This window comes from Macrobrachium rosenbergii, chromosome 55, assembly GCF_040412425.1.
Source record: "Macrobrachium rosenbergii isolate ZJJX-2024 chromosome 55, ASM4041242v1, whole genome shotgun sequence".
Taxonomy (NCBI): Eukaryota; Metazoa; Arthropoda; class Malacostraca; order Decapoda; family Palaemonidae; genus Macrobrachium; species Macrobrachium rosenbergii.
In genome coordinates, this window is record NC_089795.1 from 16,615,132 (window position 1) to 16,634,714 (window position 19,583).

Consider the following 19,583-nt stretch of genomic DNA (forward strand, 5'->3'; position numbering starts at 1 on the left):
TATCCCATCCGTTAAGTGTTAAACCTCTACCAGAAAAAGTGAAAGGACTAGTGAAATCAGTACAAGAATTTTCAGGCTTAATAAATTATTACCATCACTTTATACTTAACATTGCCAAAATAATGAGCCCCATATATGAATGTCTCAAAGGAAATAAAAAGAAACTAACTCTGGCTGAAAATCAAAACATAGCATTTATTCTAGGAAAAGAACCAATGACCTCTGCAACAACACTAATCTGCCTCCACATGCTTGAGGGACGACAGTTCGTGGTGCAGATAGACCATCAACCGCTGGTACACTCCTTCACAAAGTCAGCGGATGCATGGTCAGCGCGACAGCAACAGCACCTGTCAGCAGTGGCTGAGCACTCCTGTACAATCAAGTACCTGAAGGGTCCAGCGAACAAAGTGGCAGACGCATTATCGAGAAACTGTGTCGACAACTTCCAGCTCTTGATAGCTTATCCCAAGATAGCAGAAGTGCAGAAGGACGATGCAGGCCTGTGGCGACTGCTGAGGATCAACCCCACCCTCATAAAGCTAAAGGAACTGGGTGTTGTGTACAACATGGGAGTGAGAATATGCTCAGGGGCTTTTAGAACTGTGCCTGTTGAAAGCATGTATGTCAGCACAGATCATTTTCCCCTTGATCTAAGAAGTCAAGAGCTAGGGTTGCGATACGTGACTAGAATGAAAAGTGCTCCCAAAAATCCCTCCTTTCAAATACTAAAGGAAGCAGACTCTCGAAGTTTTTCTGGTACAAGAGCTTCTAAACCATTCCAAATTTGACTGAATGAGGATGTTAGGAATAATCATCTTGAATCCCAGAAAGTCCTGGAAGTAGAAAGTCCTGTAAATCCTCCATGGCTTATTCCAGAAGCATTAGTAAGTAAGAAACTGTTTAACAAAAAGGACTGCATTGAAGAAGAGATTAGGGGAAAATTCTTATAGCACGACGTTACCCATGCTAATTTTACCGAGATCTATATACATGGATCAAAGTCAGGTAGTGGTGTTGGTCAAGCTGTTATCCTTGGCGATACAGTATACACAGCTAAATTACCTGACCCTGCATCAATATTTACGGCCGAATTAACAGCCATAGTCTCTGCCCTAGATTTAGTTTTTCAAAGTAGTGACCAATTTTGTCATATACTCAGACTCTAGAAGCACCTTAGAAGCTGTTAAAAAATATCATAGCTTTCATCCATTAATTCAAAAAGTTCAGGAGTGACTTTTTTTGTATCTATTGTCGGCGTAAATCAGTCTCTTTCTGTTGGGTCCCTTCTCACATGGGGATTCATGGAAACGAGATGGTAGACAGGGAAGTGAAAACTGCTAGTATTTTATCGGAAACCTCTTTCAGAAAAGTGCCTCTACGGACCTAAAAGGTCCCATTAGATCTTATGTTTTAAGTAAATGGCAAGAAAGGTGGACTTCTCTTCTTGCCAGTAATAAGAAATATAGAAATATTAGGGATAATATACTACCGTGGTGTTTGTCATTCCAACTTTACAGACAAACAGAGGTTATTTTAACCAGATTAAGGATTGGGCACACTCGTTTAACCATCAGTTTATTTTAGAAGGAAGCAACCCTCCAGTGTGTGCTTACTGTGACGAGACACTAACAGTGGAGCACATTCTGGTGGTCTGCCCCAGATAATTCAACCAAAGAGAAAGATACTTCCAGGGTAAATCCCTCTAATATTTTCGGAGATGAAGCAGATATTTCTGCTATCTCTTTTTTAAAATGTGTTAAAATTTTTAATGATATTTAATTTATTTCTTAACATATTTATTACATCACATAGAATTTTAATGACATTAAATTTTTTATGTATATATCACATCATTCATTAAACTTCATACTTTTATTTATTGGTGACATCACTTCATTTTATTTATTAATCATTTCCTTCATGAATTCATAACCTCAACAAAATTTATTTTCTCTTCATTACGGCGCTGAATGGCCTTCTTGGCCTCAGTGCCTGGGCTTTTTCCCTAAATATCATACATCCATCCACCTCAGCCATTCCACGAAGTCCCTGATGCTTACACAAAGTGTTCTTGATTATGGCAAGTGAATGGTGTGCTTCCCTACTCTCCTACATAACCATTTAACTACCTTGTTACCAAAATTCAGTTGAGTGTCCAGTGTGTTCTAGCAATATGTAGTCCTACATAAAAAGCTGTTGTTTTCATACCTAGGAAGAATGGAGGTTACTTCTAATATCTAATATTTGATTTTTTGGTTCACTAAATTCCAAATCAAGAGAACTCTACTGTTTATCATTGTTCCTACATATTGAAGAATTGAATAGTAGTAAAATCTGTGAATAGTTTTCTTGGCTGAGTAATCCCATGCAATTAAATTTAAACTTCTAAAGCAGTATTGCTAGTTTATTTCTGGGGAAGGCTGTTTTGATTCGGCAGTTTCCAGTCTGGTCCAGTGTGTAAGAGCTTGCATCACTTGAAAATGTGTAAATTATTTACACTTCCAATGGCAATTTGGTAATGAAAATAACTTGTCTTGCTTTGTATTAGTTGAACATAGGTATTATATAGGCAGTTCCCGGTTAATGGTGGGGGTTCCGTTCCTGGCTGCTGTGATAAAAGAAAATCATCTTTAACCGGAAAATCACAATAATTACAGTAATAGTAAATGGTGTTTATGACACCGAAATCACCAATAAACTGCACCGTTAACTGGTTATCGCTGCTGATAAACCACTTACTGTCTCTGATAAACTGCTTACCAGCGCCGAAAATCTGGTTAACGACATTGTTAGCCAAGAGTGGTAAAACTCAAACGCCATTAACCAGTGCTGCTGGTAAGCATGGACTGCCGGTACTTAGTCTGCATTTTTTGTCCTAGATGCCATGAGAAATGCTCAGAAGTAGAAGGCAGGTCATCCATCAAGCCCACCTATGCGGTCTGCATTGGCATGCTCATATTCTAGTGCAATACCACAGATATGTCCAGGGTAAATCCTTTGGCGAGATTTTGAGAGATGAGGCTATTTTGAGAGTCTCTGTTTGCTTACAGGCTGCCCTTGAGCAAGAGCCCATGCCAGCACAAGGGTAGCTTTATCTGAGATGACGAGGATGATTCTGTTTGTTGGTACAGTTTAAATTATTTATGGTACAGCATATAAAAACATTTACACAGTATTTTTCCTAATGCTTCAATATTAACTCATCAACTTTAAAATATGTAGAAATTTGGAGGTTTCAGAAATATCATAGTAAGCCATGTTTAGTATCTCAATAAATAAGGAAAATTTTTCCGAAAACCCCTACTTGAATAAAAAACTGTAATTGAATAAATTACACCTTACTACTGCCCTTGTAACACAGAAAGGTTGGCCCCATGCTCAAGAAAAGCTGTACAAATGAAAATTCTGTAAAAACTTTCATGACGCTGTTCTTGAATATGGTGAAAGATCTCATTATTTATAGTAAACATCATACACATATCCCCAAATTTGATCAAAGAGACAGTGACTGTTCCATGAAGCTGGGAGTCAAGATCCTGCAACCTCTACAGTGTGTGTATAGTCTCACAATGATGTCGATTCCAAACTGTGAGCATTCTGGTACCCCCTTGATATTTGAAATGGTTTGCTGGGAAAAAGCAGAATGTTGCAATGTTGCAGTATTTCACCATAATTTCTATATCTTTTTGCACTTTATTCAAAGCTTATAATAGGAAATTTTAATATTATGCAATTTACAGGATGGCTGCCCGAAACCACATTTGTCACAGGAGAAATGATTGACACCAGAGTTGTTTTTTCGTCCCAGTGGAGGAAACACCTTGTGGTAAGAGCTTTTACTTTATTTAATGAAATGCTGGCTTGTGTAATATTATGGTAGCAATATGAAATTGCACCCAGTTTTTTTATTGCCATTTAATGATAAGTTAAATATATTGGCTTGAGTACACTGTCCAGGCAGCAAGGCAAATCATGAATGATGTAAGTTCACATATGGAACAAACCCTCCGGTCTTTATGTATGGGAAAAATCTCTCTAGCGTAGCTGGATCCAGTTAAAAATAGAACAAGGTTTGGTGGCATCAGTGTGTCAGCCAATAGGGAGAGAGAGTGGGTGGTGCCTGCCACTTCTCCGCTTCTCAGTTATATCTAACTGTCTTTAAGCAAGACGTGTGTTGCCCTTTCTGGCAAGAAGCCAGTTTTATACCCTCATCATGTTCTTTCTATGCCTTGGTGTTTTGGTTTTTTCATTCTGTTTTTGTGTGATTTTGTGATATATTGTTATTACCTATGTGTATTTTCATTCAAGAAATGCAAACCCATGAATCATCTAAGAAGGCTGCCTCTACAGGAGATGCCCTGGGGTAGGTAACAACCCATGCTTTCGTTATCTTACCTTTCTCGAAACTGCTCCTCATTTGACTTATAATGAATATAAGTGAAACCTGGTACTCACAAGAGACTGGTAATGATGATCAGATAAAGGGTTTCCAAACTTATAGATCAGTAGAAAAAATAGGAATCAAGGGGAACAGCGATATATGGGAGAGACGTAAATCAAGGAAAAATCTGTGAGAAATATAGCAACACAGAATGTGAATTAATAGCAGTAGAATTTGAATCTGAAAAATTAGTAAGCATTGTAATATACAGACCCCCTAATACTAAAGAGTTTGACATAATAATTGACAAATTGGATGATTTATGTAGAAATCACAAAGACTGGACTATACTCCTATCTGGAGACTTTAACTTTCCTTTCATAGAATGGAAAGAACGAATAGGAGACTGTGGTTGTATATATACATTTAAAAAGGAGAGTAATAGTAGCGCAGAAGATAAGAGGCAATTTGAAAAGCTATTAGATATGCTACTAGAACATAACATTCAGCAAATAAATCACCTGCCAACAAGAAAGGATAATATTTTAGACCTAGTATTTGTGAACAAGGTGAACTATGTTGAATAATAGTGTATAATACAAGTATTTTGGACCATAATGTCATAGAATTAACAGTCCGTTCCAAAGCACATGAAAACAGAGATAAGCAAGAGAAGAAAAAATGGGAAGGATATGGATAATACAATTTCTATATTTAAAATATAAATTGGTCAAAAATAAATGAAGAATTAAACAAAGACTGGGAAAACATATTCGTAAGTGATAATATACAGGTAAATATGGATATATTATATAAAATATTAGAGGAAATAGTGGAAAAATATATACTGAAGAAGAACAGTAAACATTAGTCATGCATACCAAGAGACAGAAGGATCTTTTTCCAGAAAATCAGAAAGTGGAAAAAGGTCTTGCAAAAGAAAAGAATGCATGGAAAGTGATGGAACTAAAAAGTAAGATAGAAAATTCAGAACAAAAGATTATAGAGTCAAAAGAAAATGAAAAACAGGACCTAGAAGAAAGGACCCTACAAAATATCAAACAAAACCCCAAAATTTTTTACTCATATGCGAAAAAGATGAATAAAATAAGAATTGAAGGGCAATTAACGAATGAAAAAAAGGAAATATGGAACATGAAATATGTAACATATTAGCAGAAAGATATAAGAGTGAATTTACACCTAGAATTGATAATGAAGATATGATACAGAAATAAGAGATGAAAATAGTGAATATTTAACGGACATAGATATTACTGAAGCCAATATTGTGCAGGCTATTAATGAAATTAAAAATGGATCAGCAGTAGGTCCAGACGACGTACCTGTCATTTTGTGAAAGAAAATGGTTCATTCAATCTCAAAGCTGCTCGCAATATTATTAAGACAAAGTATAGATACAGGCAAGATTTATGATGATCATAAATTAGCATATATTACCCCTACTTTCAAAGGTGGATCAAGACTAGAGGCAAGTAATTATAGGCCTGTGAGTCTGACATCTCATATTATGAAAGTTTATGAAAGAGTAATGAAAAAATATATAATGAAACATTTAATGAAAAATAGTTTAATATAGGACAACATGATTCTGTACCCGGAAAAAGTACACAAACCCAACCGTTAGTCCACCATGAAAGCATATATAAAAATATGATAAACGAAAAAGATACCGATGTGGTTTACCTAGACTTTGCAAAAGCTTTTGACAAGGTAGACCATAATATATTAGCGAAAAAATAGAAAACATAACATTGTGGACAAAGCAGGAAGATGGATAAAAGAATTTTTGCAAAACAGAAAACAGATTGTGATTGCAAACGACGAGGGATCGGATGAAGCTAAGGTAATATCCAGTGTGCCACAAGGTACGGTGTTAACTGCATTGCTGTTTGTGATTATGGTTGCAGACATAGACAGTAATGTTAAGGACTCGGTAGTGAGAAGTTTCACCGATGACACGAATAAGTAGAGAAATTACTTGTGATAAAGATAGGAACTCGCTACAAAGAGACCTAAACAAAATATATAATTGGGCAGAGGTAAATAGGGTGGCATTTAACTCTGATAAATTTGAATCGATAAACTATGGTGATAAAGAAGGAATGCTATATGCATATAAAGGTCGTAATAATGAGACAATCACAAATAAGGAAGCAGTTAAAGACCTTGGTGTGATGCTGAATAGGAGTATGTTATGCAATGATCAAATAGCAATACTATTGGCAAAATGCAAAGCAAAAATGGGAATGTTGTTCCGGCACTTCAAAACAAGAAAAGCCGAACACATTATGCTTTATAAAACGTACGTACGTAGTCCACTTGAATAGTGCAATATAATATGGTACCCACACTACCAAAAGGATATTGCACAAAGAGAGTGTACAAAGGTCCTTTACAGCTAGAATAGAAGTTAAGGACCTTGACTACGGGGAAAGACTACAATTCTTAAATTTATATAGTCTTGAAAGGAGAAGAGAACGCTACATGATAATCCAGGCATGGAAACAGATAGAAGGAATTACCGAAAACATCATGGAGCTAAAAATATCAGAAAGAGCAAGCAGGGGTTGATTAATAGTGCCCAAAACTATCCCAGGAAAACTAAGGAAAGCACACAGGACATTAATCCACCACGCACCAGCATCAATAATGCAGCGTCTATTCAATGCGTTACCAGCTCATCTGAGGAACGTATCAGAAGTGAGCGTAGATGTGTTTAAGAATAAGCTCGACAAATATTTAAGATGCATCCCAGACCATCCAAGATTGGAAGATGGAAAATATACCGGAAGATGCATTAGCAATTCACTGGTAGACATCAGAGGTGCCTCATACTGAGGGACCTGGGGCAACCCGAACGAACTGTAAGGCATGTAAGGCAGAGCTAATGATTGCAATGTAAGTAACCCCTGTTCACAGTGTCGCAGTTGGTCTCTGGAGCAATGGAAGTGTTTTTGTAAGAAGAAATACAAGAGGAAATTGGCTATTCCTTCATGGGAAAGCCTTGTGCCTCCAATGGCGGTGCCACCATTCCTTCTTACTCTTTCTCTCCTTCACCAGATTTGCCTCTCGTTGCAGCATCATCTCAGGAAGATTTTACTTTTCCATCTTCTATTGTTTCATCTCTAGATAGTTTTGAGGAAAGGTCCATGAGTTCTTGTGATTGATTTAGCTGCCTCTGTTCTCTTGGGGAGGGAGGCAGCTCCTCCTTGGATGCAGAGAAGCTTTTAAGAGTGCTGGTCTTCACTAGGCCTTCCTGGGGAACCCACCCTTGGTGGCCTTCTGTCCCACCTCTTGTCTTCCCATCTCCCAGTGTCTGCTGCCATGTCAGTGCAGTGACGGTGTCTGTGACTTCTGCTTGCCTGCCTACAGCTGCGACTACCTCAGCCTGCACTGTGCCCTCAACGGCTGTGCCCCTTCCATCGGTTTCCATTCCTGGACCTTCTGCGTCATTTGCTCCTGACCCCCTTGTTCGTTCCCTGTTGGAGAGAGTCGAATGTGCGCTTCTGAAGAAGTTTGGTAGCTCCATTATGAAGAAATTTGAGAAGAGACGTAGATCTCCATCTTCCTCATCATCTTAGTTGTCCATTTGTTCCATTCCACCAAGGTGTTGGAGGAAGGAGGACTTCGTAGACCCCTCCTTGCAAGAAGTTCATTAGGCCCCCTTTGGATTCCTGCTCAATCTCCCCTTTGTCTCAGAGCAAGGCCAGCCATCCGTCTCTCAGTTGATTCTTGGTCGGTCCATCACAGCCATATCGTTGCCTTCGAGTTTGTTCCTGGGTCATCTCCAGCTGCCCCTCCTGAGTTACTCGACATTTTGGACAGCCAGGCACCTGTCAAGGTCCATGGGACTGCTATCAAGATGGAGTTCCCTCTTGTTCATTAGAACAGTATGTACCGAAAGTGTTAGGCTCTGACCATTCTTATGCCCCAGTAGTAAATAATGATATGTGGGATGCCACTGAGTCAATCGCCAGGCCAGATCGGGATTCTCGTAGCCTAGAAACAAAAGGTCCTCTCTCTCTCTCTCTCTCGGTACAGACAACCCCCCCTTGATGTTGGACCACCTTGACGTGGTGAGGGGGCTCTTGAACCCCAGGAATTTGTTCCCGGCTTTAAGTCCAAGAGTCTCATATATTTTATATTTATTTGGACTAATTTTGTGGAATTTTCCACTTTTGTGAAATTTATTGGACCTGATAGATATCAGAGCTGGGATTGGGTTTATATCTGAAGGTAAATAGTGGGAACTGTGGTGGGACCATCAACTGCCCGATAATGTTAGGACCTTAGAGTTATCAGATTGATATCTCAAAGGCGGAACTATTAATTACGGCTGAACCACGGATTCCAGGGGTGTCTGGTTCTGGGGATAGAACTCTTTATTCTATCCAGTTTGCCCATGATGTGGGGACAATTGTATTCTTGTATTACTCTCAGTCCTAGCAAGTGGGTTTGGCTTACACTTGGGTCACTTTAATCATGTGCTATCCCCCTGTGGGTCAGGGTAGGGGGCAGGCATTTGGGAGTCGGTTCTCACTTGTGCCATTGGCGGAAGAATAAAATCCATGAAAGGCTGATGATATCTTTTTAAGGTTTTCAGGTTTCATTTTTTTTTCCTCCCCTCAATCATTATGACAAGTCATTATAAGGATTTGAGTACTCCTGGATCCTTTGATGGTAACGACTCGCCACAGTTGACAACAACTGGAACTTCCTCTGACAACCTTTCTTTAGAAAAATCAAAACAAAATGATAATGTAATTACACTGGAACCTTGTGCTCCAGTACAAAACAAATCCAAAAGAGGCAGATATCATCTTGACCCAACTCACTTTGACTCCCTCTTTGGGAGTGGAAGTTGGACAAGGCTTCTAACCTTAAAAACAGAACGGAAAATTTCAGCCTTAAAGTTAGAAAACTACCTATTAAACAGACATTCAACGATAGAAATGTCGTTTAGACAGATAAAAGACGTGGCTGATAGAAATGTCGTTTAAACAGAAAAAAGACGTGGCTTATGGAAGCTACAACAAAGAGTCAGTCTGAGGACTATATGTCTGTAACAACAATAGATAATGTAAAAATTAAAAAACATGACACTATGAATAGCATTCAGGGTACCATTGTGCTTCCTGAGAACAGTGACGAACCAATCGAAAAGAATATTCTCTTGGACTCTCTTAAAAAAGATATCTTAGAGTCCAAGATTGTGAGGTATGTAATATATCGAGTAAACAAAATATAAGAAAATGTTAAAAATCACAAAAATAAAATTTGACGTTCAAGATCTACCCCAAAAAATGAAAGTTTTTAGGACAAAACAGAGAAATAAGTCCCTAGGTCCCTAAGCCACTATAGCTGGTTCACTTGAGGTAGATTCTTGGGCCTACGGGACGTTTGTTTGGCAGCCTCTGATTGGCTGGTACCGGAAGGTAGGCGGCTCTCTCAAGTACGAGAAAAACACTCTTTGGCAAGGTTAGATACTCTAAACAGAAGATTCAATAAAATGAATAAATCAAAACCATTTTTGGAAGAAAATATATTAAAAATGACAAGTGTACTATTAGAAATAGATGCATTAAAACCTTTATATAATAAAATATCAGCTAAATTCAGAAAGGTCATAAAAGGTAAAATAATATCTTGGAGGTCCTATGTATCAGAAATAACAAGGGAAACATCCATTCAAAAAGTATGGGAAAAATTCCGAAAAAAAAACGGAACAAACATTAGACCACCAAGACAAGCTATATTAGATAATGGCAAAAAACTTAGATCCCTTCGAAATTAGTAACATACTTGGGAAAAGTTTTGCCAAAATAAGTAGTGACCAAAATTTGGACAAACATTTTAGAAAAATAAAGAATAAAGCAGAATCTATAACACTTAATTTTGAAACAAAGGAAGATATATATTATATTAAGAAATTCACTATGGGTGAGCTGGAATATGCTCTCTTGAACAGCAATAAATCATTAATAAGAAGGGACTGCATCTAATCTGCTCCTGGAGGTGATGATATTTGCTTTGAAATGATCTGCCACCTAGCACCTTTGGCAAAATCATACTTGTTGAAACTTTACAATCGTTTATGGCTCAGAAACTTTTTTCCAGATGAATGGCGAAATGCCATAATAATTCCTATACCAAAGCCTGGAAGAGACCATAGTAATGTGAACAATTATAGACCAATATCTTTAACAAGTTGTCTATGCAAGTTGTTAGAGAAAATGGTAAATCCACAACTTACTTGGCACATACGGGAAAATAAATGTTAACTCCTTCCTAGTTTGGCTCACAACTTAATTGATCTACATTAGGTTCTCTATCTAATTTGGAAGACCACATATGTAGAGGATTTGAAAGAAAGCAAATTACAGTAGCTGTCTTTTTTGACATCCAAAAGGCATACGACACTACATGGAGGTGTGCAATATTAAAAACATTACATAATAATAACATACGCGGCCATCTTCCTAAATTTATTAAAAACTTTATGACTGGTCGCACTTTCCAAGTGAGAATAGATAATGTTTATTCCAAGACATTTCCACTTGAAAATGGAGTTCCACAAGGGAGTGTCCTTAGTGGTACTCTGTTTACATTAACAGTTAATGATATCAGTAACATACTACCGGTTGGAATTAAGAGTAACCTGTATATGGATGATTTTGCCCTATATTATACGGCATCACGCATAAAGCATGCAGAACGAATGATTAATAAAACCATAATAAAAATAGATGAATGCACCTCATCTGTAGGCTTTAGGTTATCCATAGAAAAAACTCAAGCTGTCATGTTTTATAAAAATAAAAACTGGAAAAAAGGTGAAGAAATAGAATTGAAAATCAGAAACCATAATATACCAATTAACCAAACTGCAAAATTTTTAGGATTAATATTTGATGCACACTTGAATTGGAAAGCCCATATAACTTACATAAAATCAAAATGCAAAATGGTGCTAAGTCTAATTAAAAAACTATCACACACAAATTGGGGAGCAGATAGACATACTCTTACCATACTGTATAAAGCAACAGTGTTATCAATCATTGACTACGGAAGTGAAGTATATGGTTCAGCGTCAGAAGCAGCACTGAAAATATTAGATCCAATTCACAATGAAGGACTAAGAATATGCACAGGAGGCGCATTTAGATCCTCACCAGTCTCCTCAGTACAAGTCGAATGTAGCGAACTACCACTGTTCCTCCATAGAGAGTTCATAACAATGAAAAGTGCATTAAGAATCAAGGCAAGTGATTCACCAACAAAAAATCTATTTGATCTAAGAGATATATTTATAAACAATCATCCACCTCCTTTCCCAATTAGAGCTAATAGATTGTTTGAATCACTGAATATAGATATACAAGTACCTCCAACAGTGAAGTTACCACCCCATTGGACTATGAATAAAATAAGGACTTGCACTCAGTTGAAATATTTATCAAAAAGTTCCTCATATACCCCAGAACACCATAGACAAAAAACCATAGATCATATAAGACGAAAGCATTCACATTACACGATTTATACAGATGGGTCTAAATCACAACATGGAGTAGGATATGCAGCTATATCCCAGAACAAGTCATATCAGTTATCTTTGCCTAATAATGCCTCAGTCTTCACAGCAGAGTTATGTGCAATCGCAGTAGCCATCAAAGTTATAAAGCAAGTAACATTCAATAATTTTGTTATTTTTAGCGACTCAAGAAGCGCTATAGAAGCCGTTCAAGGTTACTACTCAAAAAATAATCTTGTACAGGAAATTAAATATGAACTCCACAAATTGTATAATAATGGAAAAAATATTGAAATATGTTAGATCCCTGCCCATGTAGGGATTAAAGGAAATGAGGAAGCTGATAAAGCAGCTAGAGAAGCAGTCCGCATGGTAAGAGCAAATATAAAAATCCCAATTAGTGATTACATAACAGATATAAAAACAATCATTATAAATAAATGACAAAACATATGGAACGAGGAACCTATAAATAATAAATTGAAACAGATAAAATCCAGTGTTGGAAAATGGAGCTCATCATGTGAGAGAGAGAGACAAACACAAGTAATTCTGACGCGCTTGCGAATAGGCCATACTCGTTTTACACATGGACACTTGGTGAACAGTCCATGTGGCCCTCCTCCCGAATGCCCAGAATGCAAAGTGTTGATAACAGTCAAACATGTGCTGTGCGACTGTCCAAAATATAATCAACAGCGAGTATCAACCTTTGGAAATAAATCAATGGGGGAAATTTTATCAATCTTATACATTTTCAGTCATCCCAATTTTATCTTTCATTAAAAAGTGTAACTTGATAGACAAAATATAAATCCAAGTAAATAATGAAAATACAGAAGCCTGTAGGGCGTTTAAGAAAAAAAAAATTTGTAATTCTGAATTTTAATTTTTTATTTTTATGAAATTTTATTTTATTCGTTTTAATCTTTAATTTTTTTTTTGTATGCATGGAAACGAGCAAATGTATTTATTGTATACATGCGTTTCAGAGTAAAGCTTATGTGATATACAGTTTTTTTTCTTTTAAACTTCATTTTCATTTGTTCATCATCATGCGAATGACCTGTTTGGTCCCAGTTCTAGGCCTATGGCCTAGACATGGCATTTCATCCTAATCCTTCGGGCCAGCCCTATAAGAGCTGATTAGTCAGCTCAGTGGTCTGGTTAAACTATTTTAATAATAATAACACTCTCATTTTTACGTCTGTAGCTCAGAAAACTAGCAATATCTTTATATTTCTTCATTTATCACACGTTTTGCACAAGATGGGAAAGTTTTGGTCAAACCATACGATTCGGTATTAGTTGTACAACTAAATCTCGATTTCCTGAAATCAGTAAGATGAAACATAAAGGAATTACAAGTAAAAGTGACGAGAGAAATATTTAATTCTGTATACCAGTTTTTACTTATCAGATTTTGCATCATTCATGCAATCAAGAAAAAAGTGTGTTTTTGTACAATAAATTCACCCTGAATACGCTGGTGCTTTCAGATTTTATATGCGTGTGATATGTGAAGAGAAAATTAAGAATGTCTTATTATTTTGCATCCGTTCTTGACTGTTTGCCCCCTTGATAAGGGACCACCTTGATGTGGTGAGGCGTCTCTTGAACCCGAGGAATCTGTCCCCAGGTTTGAGTCCAAGAGTCCCATATGCCGTTATATATTTGTTTAGATTAATTTTGGAGGAATTTTCCACTTTTGCTCAAATTTATTGGACCTGATAAATAGTATAAGATATCATAGCTGGGATTAGGGTTATATCCGAAGCTAAATAGTGGGAACTGTGGTGGGACCATTAACTGCCCAATAATGTTCGGACCTGAGAGTTATCAGATCAATAGCTCAAAGGCGGAACTGTTCTTTAGGGCTGGACCACAGATTCCAGGGGGGTCTGGTTCTGGGGATAGGACTCTCAGGCATTCTAGCCGGTTTGCCCATAATGTGATTAGGGTGGGGATGGTAGTATTCTCATAATGCCTTCGGTCCTAGCAAGTGGGTTTGGCCTTCACTTGGGCCACTCTAATCATGTTGTGCCATACCCTATGGGGTAGGGTAGGGATGCGGACATTTGGGAGTCTGCTCTCACTTGTTCCATTGGTGGAAGAATAAACTTCATGAAAGGCTAATGATATCTTTTTCAAGTGTTCAGGTTTTTTTTTTTTTTTACCTCAAATCTGTATGACAAGTAGAAATAAAGATTTGAGTACCCCTGGACCCTTTGATTGTAGTGACTCGGCTTTTTTTTTTTTTTTTTTCTCTCTCAAATCTTTATGACAAGTAGAAATAAAGATTTGAGTACCCCTGGGCCCTTTGATGGTAGTGACTCGGCACGGTTGACAACTGCTGGAACTTCCTCTGATAACCTTTCTCTGGAAAAATCAAATAAAATTCCTAATGTAATTACACTGGAGCCCTATGCTCCAGTGAAAAGCAAACAAAAAAATGGCAAGTATCTTGACCCAACCTTGACTCACTTCAATTCCCTCTTTGGAAGTGGAAGTTGGTCAAGATTCCTGACCTTAGAAAACAGAGAAGAAAATATTGGCATTAAAATTAGAAAACTTCCCGTTGAATTAGCATTCAACTACTGAAGTGTCATTCTGACAAATAAAAGAGCAGATGTGGTTGATAGAAACCACAACAAAATATCAATCAGAAAATTACTTAACTATAAAAAATATTGATAATGTAAAAGTACATAAAAAAAACGATTATGTAAACAGTGTATAAGGTACCATAGTACTCCCTGATAATGATGAACCAATAGAAAAGAATATATTGCGGAATTCCCTTAAAAAAAGTTACAACAATGTACAAGATTGCAAAATACACAACATAGCCAGTAGACGGAGTAATGGAAAAACACTGAGAATAGCAAAGATAAAATTTGGAAGCCATGAATTACCCCTAAAAATTAAAATTTTGGGCCAAAGCAAAGAACTGAGAGCATGTGTTCCAAAACCACTACAATGCTAAAAGAAAAATTGCCGTATTACATCTGTATGTGCATACTGTGGATCTGACAAACATGCCACACAATGGAGGTTTCGTGAACCAAAATGCGTGAACTATGGACAAAATCACCATGCAAGATCTAAGGATTGTATGTATTATGTATACAATAGAGTTAAAATTAGTTAAGGAAAGGACAGGGATGCCTATAAAAGAGGCCAAATTAGAATTGAAAGTTAGAGGGATGCATGATCCTGCTAGGAAACAAACATTTTCTACTATACTGTAATAAGGTCAATGAAACAAAAATGGAAATAGATAAGAGGAACAAAATCCCGATAGATGAGTCTCAAAGAAAAATAACCACTTTACAAGAAGAAACTAATATAGCAAAGAACCAAAAAATACAAATATTTGCTCAAGTTCATTTGGGATATTAAGAGAAATGGAAACACTAGAAGATAATACAAGCACCACAAAAATATTAGAAGATAGTTATGATGAATTAGAAGCCAAAGAAAAAAAAGAGGCCTTTAGAAAGAACTCCACCCAAGACCAACAAAAAACCAACTATTATTAGAGATACATCCATTAAAATAAAGGCAAGAGACCCGAAGAAAGAACATAAACCAAAAAATGAAAAGAAGAAGATACCTTTGTCTCCTAAAGAAATAATAAAACCAATGGGAAACAGATACCCAGAACATCAAAGACATAGTAGAGGAACAAACCATTGACAAGAATGATTATGTGATGGGAGAAGAGATTACTCCATCACCAACAATAGGTGCAGCAAGAGTAAATGAAAAAACCACACGTGAAACACATGCGAATGTAATGAATGTTTCATTGAACTGTGCAACAAAAACAAAAGCATAACAAAGGATAATTTAACAAACACTGTAGGAAATTTTATAAGATACAGAAATAAAGAAGCTACAAGTTTAGGCACTCACGAAAAGGGCTGTATGTGCATTGGACACCTGATATCTTATAAAGAAAAACAAATATAGTAAATAGAATATTTGAAAAATTGATGATCCACTAAAAGAAAATAACACGAACACATTAACGTAATATTTTCAATAATTATATGATACAATGGAATGTAAATGGTCTGCAGACCAGATTACATTTCGGTGAAATACGACGATTACTAAGAGAATACGAACCAGTGATGTTATGTTCACAATATGTCAACAAAACAATATCAACAATAGGGAAATATACCTTAGTATCTACCTCTAGAGAGGAAGAAGGAAATTTAGGTACTGCTATATATGTACATAAGGTATGTTATGACAACGTACTTGTAAACTTTACTGATCTGCAAATATCGAGTATTAAAATACGAATAAAAAACAATATGTAATTTATAATTTATACAATCAACATAATAAAAATTATGACTTTGACAAACTTAAAGATTTACTTAATAATGCCAAGGAACCTACATTAATAGTGATTTTAATGCTCACAACACGGTGTTGGACTGTAATTGTAGACTCAAATAGAGCAGGAAGTAAAATACTGTAGAAGATTTCATAGATTCATATGACATGTGCTGTATAAATGATAATGAAATCAGTACATATTTTTCTAAAACACCTGGAACATTTTCCGCAATCGACTTAACTCTTATGTACAACAACATAGTAGACAGATTGGATTGGAATACAGTTGAGGACTTGCATACAAGTGACCATTTCCCAATATTAATTTCATTATTACAAAATAATCACACCAAGCATGTCCTTCAACATAACATTTATAAAGCAGATTGGAAGCAATATGAATTCCACACTAGGAATATCCCACCCTTTGAATATTTAAAAGACCACAATGAAACTAATAAATTTCTTGTTGATTTCATTAACCCTTTGAACCCTTTAGGCCACCTGTACTAGCCCAACACCTTTTTACCGATTTAGTCCTCGAGCTAGCTGTACAGCCCCGCTGAAAAGGTTTTGATTATTCGTTGTTTACTTCATGAATAGAATTTTTTCGTTTATTTAGATCAGCATACTAGCTTCAGTGGTTCCTAGTAATTAATTTCATTCCAATTTGAAGTAAATCATCATCCCCATTCCCCCTTAAAATCATTCCAGATTAATAAATAATAAAATGAAATGCGTAAGATTCCTTTTCTCAGCGGCTTTTGGCCACATTCAGCGGCTGTCAGGCGATAATACACATCTCTGCTTTGTCCACTACCTGGAGAAAACGAGGTCTCACGCGAGGGATTAGGAGGGGTGATGGTATGGAGGTTAAGAGGCAGGACTTTAGGTGGTCACTTCCTTTTTCCTCTGCCCAGGCTCTATGTTTTTAACATTAGAAATTGTTTTATTCTTTTCGAAAAATAAATCGCATATTGGCCATATTAATTGTTATTTGTATATGCATCCAAATAATTAAAACAAGTTTTATTTTTCACAATTATTTACAACTCGCATATACAGTATATCAAAGGTTAACAATTCTGTTACCAACTTTTTAATTTTGTTTGCCACTCTTTTTGAGAAGCTAATGTCCCTATTTAACTAATCTGCGAATCCTGAAGAAAGTGTGGCAACTCGTTTATTGTTCCAATGTTATCCCTTTAAATTAACTGGTTTCTAACATAGTATAGTCTAACTCGTAAGTGGACACTATATCTGAAATCTTAGATTTCTTTGAAATGTGTCCTGCAGAAGGAAAGTTTACAGGAATCGACGACAGTGGCGATAACAGTCATCTTGTTATAAGGAGGTTTGGTTGAATGGTATACAATTTGTCCAGTTCTGACTCACGACTTGGAGAGTGATATTGGCAAAAGACTCTGTGCCCCACCCTGACAACTTCTGGACAAAAATAATAAGTGTTAGCAAGGACGAAGAAAATTAATGAGAAATATATAATGAAGACGTCCATGTGGAAAATTATCTGTTTACCTGAACACACAAATTCTTTCCTCTCATGATTTGTCATTTATTTTTTAATCTTTGAAATTTTTCCTTTTCATTGTCGACGATATAAAAAATAATGCAAGGCAAAAGATTAACATAACAGATCTTCTGCAATAACATTCTCTCATATATATATATATATATATATATATATATATATATATATATATATATATATATATATATATATATATATATATATATATATATATATATATATATATATATATTTAAATAAATACCTGCTCTGAATTACTTTTGTTTTTGTCCATATCAATTTTAGTTTATGCTGTAGAAGGGGCCTCTAATTTGAAACACCCTGTATATATATGTACAGTCATTCAAAAATGTTTTGCAACATGTTCCAGAAGTTTTCGTTCACCTAACAGTAATTTGTTCTTTTGATATTTACAAGGAAATGTAATTTTCTTATGCGACTTTGGTTATTAATCATACGGTTAACAATATAAAAAAGAATGGCAAGTGAAAAATTCATATTATGAAAAATGACGAATTATTTTGAAAAATTTCACTTCAGATGATTGGGAAAAAGAGTCAAAGAAGAAACTATATTTCGAATCCAGAGAAAAGCTTATTGACTAATAAAATAATATTGAATAACCATCAATGAAATTATATATAAATAAAGAAAGAAAGAATTCAACCATTATCGTTGTCAAAAACAAAAAAGAAAAAATCTCATAACGTCGTATGTTATCGTGTGACTCCACATTCAGGCAGGAGAAGTTTAAACTCTCTTCACGTGCACCGATAAGATGGGCAACAGACTAAGACGCGCCACAATCATTAGCTTGCATAAGACTAATGTTTCTATTGTAGATATTGCTCGGCAGCTTAGCGTAAATAAAACAACCATCTATAGAGGGATACAACAACAGAGAGAACGAGGAAACATGATAAATTCATTGTAAAAACTGGAGGACAACCCCATTGTTGCACTACGTTAAAGATCATCATCGGATGATCACTTAAGGCACCCCTCCTAACTCCCCCGTGACAACCGATGTTGCTATAAAGAGAGAACATTACGCTCTCCCTTCAAGTTGCTGCTCAAACCATCCTTAACAGGCTACATGAGACCAAGATATTATTTCATCATACTCCTGTCAAGAAACACTTCATATCAGCGAAACACAAAGAATAGAGGCTAGGGTTTGCGTTATAATATAATCCAGTGGCCGATGATTTCTGTACGAGTCATCTTTTGCGATGAGGAGGAGACATTCTCCACTGATGAGCATGGTATTCTTCATCACTGCTGGCATTTAGCATTAACTAAATTAATGTTGAACTTCTAGCTAATTTTAATTCTTTAGAAACTTAGATAATAAGAAATGCAAAATTAGGCGTTATATATTCAGTTAACTTCATAAGAGGCATCAAAATGATAGGCCTAAGTAGCAATGAAAGAAATAAGAAATTACACATGATAACGGCATTATTATATTATATATATATATATATATATATATATATATATATATATATATATATATATATATATATATATATATATATATGTATGTATGTATGTATGTGTGTGCGATTATATTCTATGTATTACAAAAATAGACGTGAAATCTGTTAGTCTAGTTCAGTATATTTTATATTAAGTTTCACTAGTTCACAATATACATAGGATTAGTCATTCAAAAATTTAATTAATAATAATGTGAAGCAAATCTTTACAAAAGTCATATTTGTTGATGT

At 35.9% G+C, this 19,583-nt stretch overlaps 1 protein-coding gene across 2 annotated transcripts in view; it reads left to right on the plus strand.

Annotated features, from left to right (window-relative positions):
- Positions 1-19,583, plus strand: part of LOC136835318 (trichohyalin-like) — a 316,755-nt gene that overhangs the window by 174,226 nt on the left and 122,946 nt on the right. For both annotated transcript variants that reach the window (XM_067098657.1, XM_067098658.1), the window contains one exon: positions 3,744-3,829. In XM_067098657.1, coding sequence (XP_066954758.1) covers positions 3,744-3,782 — 39 coding nt within the window. In that variant the 3' untranslated portion in view covers positions 3,783-3,829. The remainder of the gene's footprint in view (positions 1-3,743; positions 3,830-19,583) is intronic.